The sequence below is a fragment of the Musa acuminata genome, chromosome BXJ3-7, assembly GCF_036884655.1.
Source record: "Musa acuminata AAA Group cultivar baxijiao chromosome BXJ3-7, Cavendish_Baxijiao_AAA, whole genome shotgun sequence".
Classification (NCBI taxonomy): domain Eukaryota; kingdom Viridiplantae; phylum Streptophyta; class Magnoliopsida; order Zingiberales; family Musaceae; genus Musa; species Musa acuminata.
In genome coordinates, this window is record NC_088355.1 from 2,006,353 (window position 1) to 2,023,597 (window position 17,245).

General features: G+C 39.6%; 2 protein-coding genes across 5 annotated transcripts; both read left to right on the forward strand.

The window, feature by feature from the left end:
- The first annotated feature begins 2,137 nt into the window (after positions 1–2,137).
- LOC103990840 (TPR repeat-containing thioredoxin TDX) lies at positions 2,138–8,797 on the forward strand. 2 transcript variants are annotated; one of them, XM_009410119.3, is made up of 11 exons: positions 2,138–2,334; positions 2,431–2,464; positions 5,979–6,152; positions 6,242–6,329; positions 6,424–6,504; positions 6,612–6,676; positions 6,769–6,909; positions 6,972–7,088; positions 7,193–7,243; positions 7,382–7,430; positions 8,260–8,797. In XM_009410119.3, the coding sequence occupies exons 1-11, from the start codon at positions 2,225–2,227 to the stop codon at positions 8,592–8,594; spliced, it is 1,245 nt and encodes a 414-aa protein (XP_009408394.2). In that variant the 5' UTR covers positions 2,138–2,224; the 3' UTR covers positions 8,595–8,797. The 2 variants fall into 2 exon arrangements, with proteins under 2 accessions (XP_009408394.2, XP_009408395.2); XM_009410120.3 differs by having other exon boundaries at positions 2,139–2,334; positions 7,385–7,430.
- Positions 8,798–9,161: 364 nt separating this feature from the next.
- Positions 9,162–13,094, forward strand: LOC135580801 (uncharacterized). Of its 3 annotated transcripts, none has more exons than XM_065158962.1 (5): positions 9,162–9,472; positions 10,853–11,103; positions 11,192–11,396; positions 11,615–11,663; positions 12,719–13,094. In XM_065158962.1, the coding sequence occupies exons 2-4, from the start codon at positions 10,942–10,944 to the stop codon at positions 11,638–11,640; spliced, it is 393 nt and encodes a 130-aa protein (XP_065015034.1). In that variant the 5' UTR covers positions 9,162–9,472; positions 10,853–10,941; the 3' UTR covers positions 11,641–11,663; positions 12,719–13,094. The 3 variants fall into 3 exon arrangements, with proteins under 3 accessions (XP_065015034.1, XP_065015035.1, XP_065015036.1); XM_065158963.1 differs by having other exon boundaries at positions 10,900–11,103; XM_065158964.1 differs by having other exon boundaries at positions 10,927–11,103.
- The last annotated feature ends 4,151 nt before the right edge of the window (positions 13,095–17,245 follow it).

A 17,245-nucleotide genomic window follows, 5' to 3' on the forward strand; every position in this document is an offset into this window, starting at 1 on the left:
TTAGATAGAAAGCTGTTACACTAAAGATGTTACATTATCCCTAAATACATAAAATGTGATCCGCCTCAAAACTGTCCGACGCTTTGTATTGCTAAGCCATCCATAAAAAAATAACCAGTGACATATGAGAATGATACTAGTTTGGATTATTTTTTTCTACGTATGACACGACTAAAAATATTTTTGAGTTTTAATGATAAAATCATGAAACAAAAATATTGACAATAAAGAAAAATAAAATTGATAGTAATATTTTTTTACTCTGTATAAGTTGCCCATAATAGAAAACAAGAATAAAAAACCGTCTTGAACCAATGTCAAATATTTTGTCTTGTCTGCATTGCTTCATGATAGGGTGATCGGAGAGAAGGGGAGAGGAGGTTGAAGGTAGGGGAAGGAGGAAGGGCAGGTGGTAGGGGAGGAGGGGATTGGGAGAGGTAGTGAGAAAGGCAAGCAGCACTGGTTATGGTGCTGACGAGGAGGAAGAGTAAAGAGTGGGCCAACTTTTGGGAAAAAATAAATATGTATGTATATATATATATGTATATATATATATGTATATATATGTATGTATATATATATGTATGTATATGTATATATATATGTATATGTATATATATATATATAAAGATTAACTTATATTTAACATAATTATCACTAGCTAATTTAAATTTAAAATAATATAAAAAACAAAAGAATTTAATATAAACTTTAATTATAATTATTATTCAACATATCAAATTTATTTATGAAAAAATAAATACAGAAACATATATGAAATTGTTTAATATTTTATATCGGTATGTATGCTTAATCTAAATTGAAAGCGATAGGTAAAAAAGGATCACCTTCATCAGTAGGCCGAGATGGGCCTTCATCGAATAATCTAACAGCCTACGCGCGCACCACGTGCTGTCACTCACACATCACGTGCTGAATTAGCGATTTTTTGGATTGTAAAACCGTCATTTGACCCGTTTAATTCAACCTTTAGTCGCGATTCGTCGCCGGCTTAGGAGGTCGCAACCTTCGTGGTGCCCACCATGGGGCCCAATCGAACGGCGATTCTCCTGCAGAACTGCTGTTCGTCGACGATGGCAGACCCGCCACTGATCCCTCGACTCACCCTCGCTTCTGCCTTCTCCCTTCCTCGCAATCCCTTCGTCCGTCAACGACAGCAACGTGCTGCTCACCGGCGACGTCCTGCTGCCCCTGATCCCCTACTCACCCTCGCATCTGTCTTCTCCTTCCTCGCAATCCCTTCCTCCGCCAACGACAGCAACGTCCTGCTCACCGGCGACGTCCTGCCACGGTGGTCTGCCATTGTCGACGAACAGGAAGAACACCTGGGAGAATCGCTGTTCGATTGGGCCCCACGGTGGGCACCACTGTGAGGAAGGTTGCGACTTCCTCAAGCCGGCGACGAACCCGGCAGGACCCGGACTAGGAGTCGCTGTTCGATTGGACTCCACAGTGGGCACCAGTAGGTTGCGACTTCCCCATGCCGGCGACGAACCCGGCAGGACCCGAACCAGGAAGCCGCTGTCACCCGCAGCGGAGGAGGAAAGTTGGCGAGCAGAAGCGCGTTATCCGGGTCCTGCGAGAGGGCCTTCTGGTTCATGGACTCCGTCCGCAGGTACTCCGAGTCGTCGTCGGGCTCCAGCTCGACCGCCACGGGTGAGACGAACCGCCGCAGCGTCGACGGGTCCATGAGCGCTGCGTCCCTCGTGCTCGCTTCCTCGACACCTCCTCCTCCGCCCTCGACGGCGTCTTTGCCGTTGCGCCCTCTCCATTCCCTCTTTCTCCCCCCTCTTCGGCGTTCATCGCCCCGGGAGCCTTCGAAACCCTGCCGGGAAGGATCGTCTGGTATGAGAATGATCCGTCATCCGATCGCCCGTCGCCCGTGGCCCCCGATGCGGGTGACCGCGGCTCCTGGTTCGGGTCCTTCCGGGTTCGTCGCCGGCCTGAGGAAGTCGCAATAGGAGACGCTCGAGCCGGCCAGATTCGGGGAAGAAAGGAGTCGACGCGTCCACCTTTCTTCTATCATCGGCTAGACGGATCAAATGACCGTTTTGCCATTCTAATTCAGCACCTGATATCACGTGCAGCGTCTTCCGTGGTTGTAATCGACAATTAGCCCCTCTTTTGTGTGTGTTATTGTTGTTTTCGCAAGGGTCGGCACAGCAAAGGGGATGCTTTCCTTTGCGGCAGCGGAAGGGGAAGTATGGATACCCACAAGGTGTCTGAGTTGAAAGCCTTCGTAACCAGCTGCAGGTCCGACCCTTCCATTCTCCACCATCCTTCTCTCGCCTTCTTCCGAGACTATCTCCAAAGGTGGTGCCTGCTCTCTCCTCCCTTCTCTTACTTCATCTTTTACGCCACCATAATTTGATTTTTGACTCTCTGATGGTCGCTTCCTGTTCGTTGTAGCCTTGGCGCTCGTCTTCCCCCCCAAGCGATGTCGGTCAGTGATTCGTCTCCTCTCTATTTCTTTGTACTTTTTGTGGATCTCTTTCGTCTACGCTCACTCGATCTTTACTTTTGTGATTCTCGGTAGGGTTCATTATTGTTCTCGTGCGAATAACTTTGGTATCAGAAGCATTTGCAATGGCTTATTTAGCATTTGGTTAATAGATTTTCTGTGTCATGTCTTTCTTCAATATTTGTGCTGAACAATGTTTACGATTGCTGCATTTTCTTTTTACTTCCATATTTTGATATAGTAATTCGCGAACTCTGATTTTTGATTGGTTGATTTGCTGCTTGTTGAGTTTGTAAAAATTCAAAAAGATACTCTGTCTTGTTTATTGGATCATCGAAATCTCATCTTCTGTTCATCTACTCTAGTGATACTTGCATACTAATATTAGTGCCTATCAATTGGTTAGATTAGACAACTAGTGAGCCTGCAAGTGGCATCTGCTACCGTACGAGTATATTACCTTTAAAAATTGAACTGTTAGACATATACATGTATAGAATGCACAGCTCCATTTGTTGGCATCACATGCACTCACTTATGAACTGATAATTTTACAAAGACCATCAGAAGACTTCCTTCTTTCGTAGAAGTATATTCAAATCACTTAAATTAGGGATATAATTTTATCACTGTCAAAATGAGAAGATCTTAGCTTTGCTTGCTTAACTCTGCTATCCAACCTACTCAGTGTGGTGGACAGGACTGACAAAAGTGCCTTAGCATTGAAGTTGTCTGTTCTTTTGTTACACTGGGTGTGTAGAAACCAATAGAAATATTTTTCCTTCTAATAACAGGTGGCAAGCGATGTGCATATGTAGACTATTTTTCTATACTCCTCTTTTATATTTGTGGTATATATATATATATATATATGTATATGTATATGTATATATATATATGTGTATATGTATATATATATATATATATATATATATATATATATGTATATGTATATGTATATATATATGTATGTATATATATAATGTGATTGAGTAGCGAGAGCTAGACCATCCATCATGAGTGCCACACCTTGGCCAACTATGGTAAGGGTTGGATCAGACCTTTAGAGCCAAGATCAATCATAGCAATGCCCTGCACAACATCAATTGATTCCTACTTCATTTGGATGGTTTCTTGGTTGATTTTGGATGCTCACAAGGTTATTTTATAGGCTAAAAAAGGATACTTAGATCAAGTGGGAGAAGAGGCAAGCATGTTTCATAAATTAGAATGGTATTTTTTGGAAATCTTAAGGTTTATTAGAAAGGAAAGAAGGCCACTATGATGATTTATTAGAAAGAAAAGAAGGCCTCTACGATAATCTTGTACTGCTCAAGGGTTATTCAAAATAAATACTATCAGTCAATATACCTTTTCTAACTAGAATAAGAAATATATTAGAATTTTAAATTTTTTTATTTTTTGAGCTGATTTTGTGGTCATGATTAGTAGTTAGTTTAGGGAGTCTTTAGTTCATGTGAGTCCCAAAATTCATCTAGCACGGTTAGACAAGTTATTTTACAATTGTGATTCACGTTGAGAGTACTAGAACCTTCTTTTGGTAGCTTTTTGTGGGGTGACAACATTAACATAGATATTAGAGCATGTGTCTTCCACAACTTTTCTTCTTATTATTATTCTAAGATCGGGGTTTTCCTATATAGGATCAGCTTGTGCCTTTTTCATTATTGATGTTTGGATGGCCACATCAACAACACACTTTTTTTGACTTGTAGGTTCTGCTAAAATCTTTGATTTCAGCTTTATTTTCACCGCTCTACTCTCAACTATAGCTTTTGGCCTTTTGCATCCTCTATATGAACTTTTGCTGAATTTCTTTGTGAATCTTTAATTGATGATTTAAAAAAAAAAAAAAGTTATTTAGAACATATATGTGAACCTTAACTGCTACAAACTCATTAGTAATTGTCTTTATACATCAAGAGCTATCAAGTTTCATGATTCTAGACCTGCCTCTGGTTGTTTAGATTGCTAAAGGTGGCATTACATTGGAGTTCAATTAAGGTGGACCAATCAGTTTAAGCTCCTTTCAAGGTAAATTGTGAATAAGTCTAAAATGGGTGATCAAGGATTAGAGTTTGATTGTACCAGTTAGTATATATCAATTTTCTCTAGTTAGATCGTCGACCGATGCGTGGAAGCTGGAACCAAGCATACTGCCAAGTAAGTTCACTGTATCGGGCTTGCTAGATGTAAATTGATCAGTATCAAGCTGTATCGGATGATAAAATTACTGTTCGGTATCAGAATCCATCATGCCTCTGTATTCTTTTTTTATATTTTTTCACTACTGTTGCTTCTTCTTCTTACACTCATTTATTTCACATGCCTGCTTGTCGCTGCCACTGTTCATCCTCTTCCTTGTTACTCATTTGTATTTGCCATGTCACCCTCTACCTTGCCACTACCACTTCTCCTCAGTTGTTCATTCACATGGTCGTCTCCTCCCGCCGCCATCTCTTCCCTGCAGCCATCTCTCTTCCGGTAGTGGTAAGGCTGGTACTGACCCATATTGGCACCTATACCTGATACTCTGTATGGTATCAACGTTGTACCAGTTCGATTGCTGACCGGTTACGGCATTGGACATAGATTTTAGAACATTGTGTGTAATCTGTGTATTTAGCAAAACAAGCAAATGGATATATTACTTTTCTCCTTGCTTAATTATTTTAGGGTTGTCATATTTAAGGATTTAAAGACTAGTGTGATCTGATTTTGCTCACCTATGAATCAGTATGGTACATACCCGATACCATTAACTAAAATGAAACAGGAAAACGAAGATTGATGATATTGTTTATTCTGGTATTAAGCTATATGATAGTGGTACATGCATAGACCAGTTAACATTGGTCATTTGTACAAAGGTCTTCTCATAAGTGATGTATTAGGCAAGGTTCGCAATACCGTACCGTACCGGTATTTCGACCTAGGCTCGGTACCGGTATGGTACGGTATACCGAGCGGTACACTCAGGTGTGCTAAGTACTGTAGCACTGCTACAGTGCTACAGTGCACTCGGACCGGTAACAGGCGGTCTGCGTACCGGCAACCTGTCGGACTGGTACGTACCACCCGTACCGGGTGGTACAGTTCGGTACTGCAGACCTTGGTATTAGGTCTATATTACTATCATGATCTTTATCCAGACTTCTGCTGTAGCAGAAATATGAAATATGCTATATATTTTCATTAATTTGTTCACAACTTCCTTGTCCTTGACCTCATAACGAGCTTGTTGTTATCTTCTCTTAGTTAAATTTCTTGGTTTATAGAAGGCAGATTTAGTATCATTCTGTTTGATGAGTTACAATAACTCACAGGAATTAGCAATTACTCCTTTGTCACTCTGTTTAATGTTTGGAGACCAAAATTTAGACATTCTGTTTTTCTGTCTATTCAAGTCGTGAAGAATTCTAAATATAATTACTGGTACGGAAAACCATTTAGAATTTTCAATTGGTAATCGCAGAAAAATCCTATGAAGGGTGAAAATGATGATGAGATGACAAAAGCTGCACCAGATTCTGTAGACAAGAAGCCTTACCAGAAGCCCGAAGATGCTGCCATTGAGGATGAAATTATCGAGTCAGATATGGAGCTGGATGGTGAGCTGGTGGAACCTGACAATGGTCCTCCACAAAAGGTTTGTTTTGAGTAAGTCAATGTGAAGGCACACTATCAGCCTAGATATTTTTTTCTGAATTTGAATTTTGATTTCGGTCGACTGCCAAGATGGGAGATCCATCAACTGAAGTTTCCGAGGAGAGTCGTGATGTTGCTCAGATGTGCAAAGCAAAGGCTATGAATGCAATGTCAGAAGGCAGGCTAAAATTTGCTTTCAATTAAATTTGTTCTATCATTGATGACAAATGTGAATCGGTCACCATTTCTAACCGTATAATTATGTTGACCAGGTAAGTTGGATGAATCAATTGAGTTTCTTACGGAAGCGATCTTGTTGAACCCAAGTTCAGCTATCTTATACGCCACTAGAGGTAATGATTATTTTATTTAAAACAACTTCTGTTTGATTAGATTTGTGAGTGACGCTTTGGTTTTTATAATGTCTTATTCCTGTATTGATGTATGTCTTATTTTTCAGCTAGTGTTTTTGTCAAGCTGCATAAGCCAAATGCTGCTATACGTGATTCGGATGCAGCTTTGCAGGTTCTTATCTCATATTTTGACAACCTGGAAGTTGATCATTAATGATGATATGCATTTCCATATCATGTATCCTTATCAGTTTGTCTGCTTAGATAAATCCTGACTCTGCCAAAGGATACAAATATAGAGGAATGGCAAAAGCTATGTTAGGCCAGTGGGAAGAAGCTGCAAGTGACCTGCATGTGGCATCAAAACTTGATTATGATGAGGAGATTAATTCAGTGCTTAAAAAGGTTAATAAATTTTGTGAATAAGGTGCTGGAGAACTTTTCAACTAATGGATTGTAAACTGCAGGTTGAGCCTAATGCACACAGAATTGAGGAACATCGCAGAAAATATGAGCGCTTGAGGAAAGAGAGAGAAGCACAAAAAATTGAACGTGAAAGGCAACGCCAGCGTGCTGAAGCTAACGTATTTCTTTTCCTTTCTGCTTATATTAACTCTTTATCTTCCATGATACCTGTAGTCATGATAAGAGCATTGTTGGTCCTATTATGTATACTTATCTTGCACAGGCTGTATATGAGAGGGGGAAAAAGGAGTCAACTTCAGAAAATAAAGCATTTGTAAGAACTTCCTTTCTTGACATCATGTTCTATCATCCTTGAAACCTTATTTTTAGAGTGATTGTGTTATGTATGTTGATATTGTGTCCCATATTAACCTGACTATATTAAATATATGATCAAATTCCAAATCTGAAGCAGGATGCTGAGCCAAAAGACCCCGATTCTCTTGCTGCTCTACAGGATGGTATATCACTTCCATACAAGTTCTTTTCCTTTTATGTTTTCTTGTTGCAATCATATGCCAAAAAATACGCAAAGGTCTTGTAGGTTGGGCCATCCCCTTAGTTTGCTTGATTAAAAGCTTTTTCTTTACTTTTAAACTAAGAGCTACTTGAAGGCCCTATAAAATGGAATGATGTCAGTGATCAATATTATATTATCAGGATAGCTGCTTGTCAGCTTGGTACTTGTATTATCATGCATCAGCATTTGCAATTTGTAGCTTGATATATCAGATTTACCTATTTTTTCATTCTCTGCCATCTTGATGTTTTTCTAGTGATCATTGCTATAACTTATTGGACCATAACTAGTTTTCCATGACTCCTTTGTTCATAGTCTTCTGGCTGCTATTGAACTTATATGCATTCTGTCTCAATTATAATTTGTAGCTTGATATTCAGATTTATTTGATTTGTTTCATTCTCCGGCATCCTTGATTTCTTTTATTGATCATTGGTAACTTATTGGACCATAAAAGTAAGACATGTGTCCAAGGCATAAAGCATGGGGATCAAATCCTTGCCACTAGGAAGCCAAATACTCTATTATCCAAGATAAGGGATGGCGACAACTTTTCAATACGCAACCAAGATAGATACTGCATACCACAAGATAACATAGTGGTGTAATGTTTTGATTGATTATCTCTACTATACATGCGAGCAGGTTTACATTCGTATGACAGCATTACTTTTCTTGAGAACTTGAGTTATTATTTTGATTCCATGGTTCCTTCTGTTAAGCCCTTGTTGTAATGAAGATATATCTGTTCTTTTTGCTTTAATTGGCAGGAAGTGTTATAAGCATTCACTCTTCGAACGAACTGCAAACGAAAATGACGGCTGCAGTGCGCTTGAGTAGATTAGTCATTCTATATTTTACTGCAACATGGTGCGGGCCCTGCCGCTTCATGGCACCCATTTACAAAGCCTTAGCAGAGAAGCACCGCAACATTGTGTTTCTGAAAGTCGATATAGATGAACTCGGGAACGATGCTCATCGCTGGAATGTCAACAGTGTACCAACTTTTTTCTTTGTGAAAGATGGGAAAGAAGTCGACAAAGTTGTTGGGGCTGATAAGAGCGGCCTCGAGAGGAAGATTGCAGTGCATGCAGCGAAGCCATGAATAAAACATGGAGTTATCTAGAGGTTTGTTCTGGTATATGATATGCCGGTAATGGGCAATAATATCATGTGGATATCTAATCTTGCTACTAAATACTACTCCTACTGTGAGAAATAAATTTGCATGGTATGTTCCTATATGAAGAATATAAACTGCACTTGCTGTTTGATTGATGAATAAATGTGTGGAAGATTGCAACTTAATCGAACTCTGTGCTTGATATTGTTGTCAAAAGATACTGGATGTGGGAATGTTGAAGTGAAAGCAAGCTTCATACTTGGATTGGGTTTGGGTCCAATGCGAACTTGGTTGACCCAACCCAATTAAACCCTCTGTGTTTACTGGAAAATCTAAAGGTCATCTTGAATTGGGTTTCGATTGTTCTATGATTTTTATATTTGGAAAACATTTTAACCAGGTGTACTTAAAATGTAGCGACCCGATCCAACTCGGCCTAACTCGATGCAACCCATCTGCAATCGAAGCGTTGACAAGGAAAACCCGTGTCGGGTTTGGTTTGGGTCAACCTAATCCCGACCCAACCCAACCCCCGCCCGAGCCGAAACCTAAAATTTCCACTATCGCATGTACCTTCGTCCGCCTCACTCGTTCGCTCCTCTCGCCGATCTCCTCTGCGGTGCACCTTCCCGGCGTTGATCTCTCCCTCTTCTTTTCTGAAGACAAGTATCTTCCTATTTCTCTGAAGGAGAAGTGGAGGCGGCGTGCCCGGGAAGCCAGGGGACCCGCGACTAGCGAGCCCTAGATTCTTCGTTGCTGCCGCTGCCAACATCGCTGGCCTAGCCACCTCCTCCCTGCCGCTGACGCAAGCCGTCATCTCCCTCCGCCGTTGTCGCAGGCCAAGCTGCCTCCACTCGCTGGTACTGTTCTCTTCTCTCGTCTCTTCTCCTCCCATTCCTGTTCTTTCCTCTCCTCCCCTCTCTTGTGCTCTCTACACTTCCCCTGCCCTACTTTATCCTCCCCTACCCTCCCCTCTCATGTGATCTCTTCTCTTCCTTTCTCTTGTTCTGTTCTCTCCTCACCTCTCTTATTTCTTAGGTATCCAGATTTATTCGTGGGGAAAAAGAGTTATATTTATACACGATTAACTATTTGAACACTAATAACAAGAAGAAGCTTAACTACCAGAAAAATCTGATCAGGTTTGGTATGAAAATTCCTTATCCAGAAGCTCAAGAATCTTGCATGTGAAATTAAAATTCTAGAAGTATAATGTTGCACAAAGATACATTTGATGATTAAGTATACACATAACTACAATGACATGTTAAAAAGAAGTAAAAGAGAGGGAAACCAGAATGATATGTTTAGCATTTTATGGAAAGCAATCACTTGATATTTAAGAAGGTGAGCTTATCGGGTAGTACTGGTCAAATGGGATCAATGGCTGAAATTACCTTGGTCACTCCATTGTCAAGTGTTTTTTTTCCTTTGGCTTCATGCTATCATAGGTATGGCAAAGATCACTGCTCAGATGACTAATGATTTGATCATGGTCGGATACTTGTTCTAATGACCTATTAAACTGGTACAATGCTGGTATACCAACCCGTATCATCTGATTTTTTTTTCAATAAAATAATTAAATAAATGATTTTGTAATGGTATCAAGTTATGTGTTTTAATGTTAGTGCATGGTCAGGTTGGTAGATAATGATCCGTATTTTCGAGCACGACTGAGATTTGAACCTTGCCAAGACTGCATTCAAGAGCTATGCTGCTGAGCACCGCAGTCACCCTTTGTTGACTTTTCTTTTTCTCTTTTTAACTCCTCTACTTCTCTCATCTTCACTTTTGTTTTTTTTTCTTTTCCTGGGCTATCTAGATCAGGCAATGTGGTTGACAAAATCGGCACTCCCATCTATACGTGAGTCATTTATATAAGTTAGTTTTGAACTATTCAAATGGATGCTGAGGACAGAAATATCCATTATAGATGACTTGTTATCCTATTGATAGAATTTTACTGGTATTGTATGTGGTTATGTTTGTTTTGCTTCCTATTTAACAGCTTATTTACTTTATAGTTTCTCTTGGTTTTGGAAGATAACTTTGTTCATTTTAAATGACTGGAAAATACATTAGGCAAATTATAGGCTACTCTTCTCTGTTCCTCTGTGACCTAATCATCACTTCTAGATATCATCAGTGCCTCGCATTTCTTGTTTAATTGAAGGTTTTCAAAACCAAAATTGTTTTGTCAGCGATCCTTAAAGTTGTTTTTCTTAACTTTTGAACAGTAAATATTGAGAATTTTCTGTGAGACATCTGGGATATTCCTTGTCAGAAACCCTCCCTGTCTCTGTCTTATTAGAGGCAGGAGTGCACGATGCAGATACAGGTAAAGTGCAACTGTGGTGATGGGAAATGCCCTGAGTGGGCGATAATTGAACTCCAGGGTGTTGTTGAATCCCAGTTAGCTATCAGTGATCAGATCAATGGTCTTGAGATTGGACATCTCTGCTGCTCTTCGTCGTCTTCTTCCTCTCAGGTCAGTCTATGTTCCTGCATTCCCAGTCTCTGGTTACCCAATTTCTTTTTATGTTTACTCTGACATTTCTTGTTCATTTGTGCTGCAGCTAAGCTACATCTTCACTGTTGGTTACCATGAACTCTCTGGCACAAAAGTACAGTTGAAGAAACCACTATTGGTGTTAAAGAAAAAGGCAGCAGTAGATGCTGCAGGGCCTGAATTTCCTGCTTCCTCTGCCACAGAACTGGAAGTCATTGGAATCATTCGCCAGAAAATCCTGTTCAAGACTAGACCCAAAGCACTGATATCACGTAAAAATATTTCCTCAAGCAAAATTTTAATATTCTTGGAAATTTAATTTTTACTTAGTAATCTCTTCTATCTTGTGTTTGTAGAGTGGTTGCATCTGATGATTTTATTGTAGATCATTTGAACATTTCACTAACTTGTACATTTTTATTTATCAAGGGGTCTCTGCCTGACTTTATTTGTGTCATCCAATTAACACAATATACATTTTATTTTGCAGGGGCACAGGCAAAGAAACTTTCATGATAAGGCAACCATCCAAAGATCAGGTACTAATTATCTTGTGCAACTCTTGCCTTTCAACACCTAGAAATAATGGAACTTTCTGGTAAACAACCATGCTCGGTTTCACCAAAACATTAACCAAGAACTGCAGAAGTTAAATGATTAAAATTCAGAATTTCCAAAGGCCATCATTATCTTCTACAGTGTCCATTTTTGATAATCTTATTTTGTACCTATTTAAATTTTTTGGATATCTAAGTTTCAATAGTGCAAAGGAAGCATGTCGGAGTCATAACTGCCATAAAAAATGGGCATAATTTCTTTTATTCCAACTGGACTCCGAGAATTCCTCAACTCTATATTCTAGGTTCTTACAAATGTCAAGCATGTAACCTATCCTAAATTGGTTCTCGTACATGGATGAATTGTAATCCCCTTCAAATTTAATAATATTGCTTTCATGTAAGTGAACTACTTCCTAGGATCTTTTTTGTTTTTATATTACAAGTACAACATGCTCAAAATGTCTATGGATAATCCTTAGAAGGACATTTTGTTCTGGGGATCTTTCTTGAATTTCAATTATAATTCTTTACATATGAACACAATGCACGAGACTCGTCAACGTGGGGATGGGAAGTGGCAATGTATCACGGGCTTACCTTTGGATATAGACTCTATTTCTAAGATATCATTACGCACATATCAAAACTAGAAAAATAGTTTGATGTTCCTTTATGCAGCTCTTTTGATCCATGCCTAAATCATTATTGTTCATAATTATTGTCATATAATGTTTTGATGAATCATCACAGTTGTCTCTCCTGTTTTACCTTCAATGATTCTTCTGATGATTGACAAGGGTAAATGCGCAAGAATTAACTCGAAACCAAGCCCCAACCCATTGCATGTTTTATGATTATGAGGATGAGAAGCTTTACGATCGATTCCACCTCCAAGTGGAACACCTCTTGCTTTTGGATTTTGGTAGGAGGAAGAAGGCATGATCATGTTGCCAGAAACATCCCTTGTTTTTGGCTTTACAAAAGACTAATGCATATTATTGTGTTGCCTAATGTTGGTTCTATGATCGCTGCAGATGCTCCTATCATTCAACTCCATGTAGATTTTGGACTCTGAAGCGACGACCATATGGGAAAGCATTAAGAGGCCAAGAAGAGGGGTGTATGCTTGTGTGCAGTCGCTCGCTTCTTAGTGCATTTGCATTTTTGTGAATTCATCTGTCGGCGTTATGCATATTTGCATTGCTATAGGCACTTGCACTTGTCTCTTTCCTGTCGTATTCTTTTCGCTTCGCGTATGCACGAGGCTTAGTTCTGCAGTCGTCCATCTAAAACAGCCTTCTTTGCAGATCAAAGAATGTTATTTCTCGTTTTATATGAAACCATCAACTCGTGTGTAATCAAAATCATACGTGTGATAAAGGAACTAATAGTAAAGGATTCCTTATTCTATTTAGATATCTCAATGTAGTTCATTCATTTTTGCATTGAGCTAATTACATATTATTATTATTATTATTATTTGTAGTTAGTCATCCTTAGCATAATCTTTTTTATTTTTTATAGTTACGAAAATAAAATATTTAGGTCTATTTATTTTAATGATATTAGTTTTATTAATGAAAATATGAAAACAAGTGATGAAAAGATAATTTTAATATTTAGGGGATGGTGGATGGTAGCATCGTTAGTGTCGATGCTAATGTAGCTATTCCCCTTTACCTCCTCTCCATCGTTGTCACCCAACATGTCACCTCCTCTCCCCCTCCTATTATCATTGTTGGTGAGAGCTCTTACGGTCGCTTTCGCCCAGAGCTCTTATGGTCGGCTTCGCCCCATCCACCTCCTCTCCCCCTTGCGCTCACTCCTCTCCTCACCACTGTTGCCACCCAGCATGTCGTCTCCTCTCCCCCTCCTATTATCATTATCGGTGAGAGCTCTCATGGTCGGTTTCGTCCCATCCACCTCTTCCCCTTGCACTCACCCTTGTAGTCGTCGTTGATCGTGAGGGATCTGGACGATGGTGACAACGAGAGGGGTGAGCGCGAAGGGGAGAGGAACTCACTTTATGAGTCTAAATGAACTCTACCAAAGCCAATAAAGACTTCTTGTGGTGGACAACTTGCAAAAGGAGACGAAATCTCAAGTCCCGAGTAAATCGATTGACGAAAGACATCAAAGACTCTATGCAACACCTATACAAAATCGTAGCGAAACTCATGTCTAGGATTACATTGTTCACAATAGCTCTTAATGCGAGAGGGAGCAACACTTGTATTGCTCCACCACAAAACTTGAAGGCACTAGAGTCGCATTGCTATAGGGTGCTGGGGATGCGAAGGAGCTCGAGAATTTCCTATTTGACATGGAATAGTACTTTCGAGCTACGAGACCCGATTCTGAAGAAACCAAAATTTTGATTACAAAACTTTAGTGATGAACATATTAGGAAGAGATCAACAAGGTTGATGTCGAGTGGCAACATGGGAGGACTTGAAGCGGCAGTTGAGAGATCAGTTCCTAGCCGAGAACACAGAGTTCATTACAAGAAGCAAGCTGAGACAACTCCACCAAAATACTTCTATTCGAGACTACGTAAAGCAATTTTCTGTACTAATGCTAAACATACAATACATGCCCGAGAAGGACAAATTGTCTAGCTTCCTCGATGGCCTGAAGTCGTGTGTACAATAAGAACAGCATCGAAGGAATGTTATTGATGTGGTCGGAGCAATCGTAATGTGGAGTGAAAACATAAATATGATGTCAGTGCTACTAGACGACTTCCAAGTGATCCTTGGAATAGTGCATATAATGAAGTTGGTGACAATGTCGTTCCAGAACTTCCTATGCCTAATGGGAGGTGACGACCCTTCGTGGTTTCAGTTTATTGAGGAGGAACTAAGGATCCTCAACAAATATCTAATTTATAATTTAAAAATGGGATATGAAAAGGCGAATTAACTTTTATAGTCATAGTAAAACTAGAGCCACTTGATGTGGAGGCTACTCATGAACGTATTGTGATGGTAGATTTTTTAAAGGAGTTCACTGATATTATGCTACCCAAGTTGCCAAAAAAATCTATCGTCATGCAGAGGCATAGATCATCGCATCGAGCTAAAGCTAGAAGTGAAGCCTATAGTGAGACCACCATACTGCATGACCCTTCTAGAGTTGGTAGAACTTAAGAAGTAGTTAGATGAACTACTGAGTGGTGGTCTCATCCATAATTCTAAAACACCATTCGGAGCTCCAATCCTCTTCCAGAAGAAACAAGATGAGAGCTTCTAATTATGCATCGATTATCGGGCACTAAACAAGATGATGGTGAAGAACAAGTATCACATCCCGCTCATCGCAAACTTGTTCGACCAACTAGGTAAAGCGAAGTATTTCTCCAAACTCGACCTTCAGTCGGGTTACTAGTAGGCGCACATTGCTGAAGGTGATGAAGCGAAGACTACCTATACGATCGAGTATGGAGTGTTCGAGTTCTTGATGATGCCTTGTGACTTAACCAACGCTTCAGTCGCATTCTGCACTCTCATGAACTAATTATTCAAAGAACATTTAGATAAGTTTGTGATCGTCTACTTGGACAATATCGTTTTACATCAAAATGCTCAAGAGCATATCGAGCGGATAATTTGAAGTGTGAACTCTTGAGAGAATGTCACGATTTCCTTTGGGAAGAATATTCGAATATTCACCAAATATTGCTCTCAGGAAGAAGACCTTCTTCTATCGGTGGAAAGATGAGAAATGATACGGAGGAATATACGTCGATAAGAAATTGATGATAAAATTTATTAAAATATTTTTTTAACTTGAGAAAGAAACCTTTCGATTTTGCTAAAGGCTTCCTGCACTAGCAAACGCTGAATCCTATCCTACAGCCTGCCCCAAGAATCGTATCCTACGGCGGCGCCATCGCCTGAAATCATCGTCGTCGATGGCATTCCTCCCCCGGTAGATGTCTTCCTCATCATTACATGCTTCGACTTTTGGAATAAGAACGAAATGTGACGAGTGCATGTTCCTCGACTGTCCATGTTCACCGCACCATGCTCCTCCTACAGCTTTGGTGCACGTATTTAAGTTCTTTTTTCCCTATTGTAAGCAAAACTTAAGTAGGAAAGATGGGATGGGGTTCGGTGAAAGTTGTCAATGTTAGAATATGTGACCCTTTTATAATTGAATAAGATATATAATAGAATAATTAATTGGGTTCCGTTCAGATAGAATAAGTTGTCAAGGCCTATATTCGTTAGACTTTGTGAGATGAGAGATCCCGGACCACAACTCGAAGTGAGTTACTTCACCATGAACTACATAAAGAAGTCGAATGCAAATTCTACATAATAACCATAACCATGTATAAAAAGGGAATTTATCGAATTCTTTCGATAAATTCTACATAATCGTTCAGTCTGTTACCTCTGGCTAAATATACTTTTAATCTCGACAATTGATCGAATTTTTCGAATTCTTACTAATTTGAGTCTCAAAAAGATTTTATCGAAGACTTCCCCAATGACATAAGCTTTTGTAAAGTCTCGATCCGAATCTTCGTACTCACACATCAACCTTAGTCAAACTCACAAGTGGACTTCGATTGTGTGATGGACGATCTAACAAGGAGAAAGGAAAAAAAGCATAAAGGATTCCCCAGAATCATGCACAAGCTATCATCCATGAGAATGCTATAGGATTCTCCAAAAGCTATTCATTCATCCATCTCTTTCCATATGTTAATCATCCATTTAATCAAGAAAAGGGGAAATATCAAAATGTTGCTTTGACCAAAATCAAACAAATGAATGAGATGATATAAAACAAAATGGATGGTCCACTAACCTCTATGACCTTCTAATGCGAGATATGCGATACAAATCCTGCATTGCCTAAATTATTTCTATCATGTCCATTTTTTTTATTCGGAATCGGGGAGAGGTTGAGATGATAAGAGGTGTGCAATGCAAAGAAGTCTCCTTTATAGTAACATGTTTTGTTATGATTGAATTGATATAAAATAATAATTAAACTAACTTTAATACGATAAGTCAAACATGTTTACAAGGGGCTAATTAGATATTATCTCATGTAGTTAGCTACTTTTAACATCCCGATTCCTACATTTTAACATATAGATCTATTTATCCGAATATCGTTGGTTTTACTAATGGAAATACAAAATTAAAGGGTAAAAAAATAATTTTAATATTTCAGTTGATGGTAGCGGACGACGATACTGCTGGGGGCCGTAGGAGGCTATTGTGGATAAGGAGAGTGACGGTGAGATATAAGGGTTGCTCGATAACTATGTTGACAATGGGTACAACAATGTACTATTATTGAATTCCAAGACCCACATTTTTTCTACCACCGTCGGATATGTCTGTCGGGAGTTCGACAACCACTTGCTTGCCAGCCTTCTAGAGCTTCCTTTCCCGGTTGACGACAACCATGACAAATAAAACTCCTCCAACAAGCCCCCCATCTCCCCTTTTTCATGCCCATGTCGGAACTAACACGATAGTAGGGAAGCGCCAGTAGGGGGGTGGCAGGAGCTCTGACGACCCCAGCTTCGAGTTAAGCAA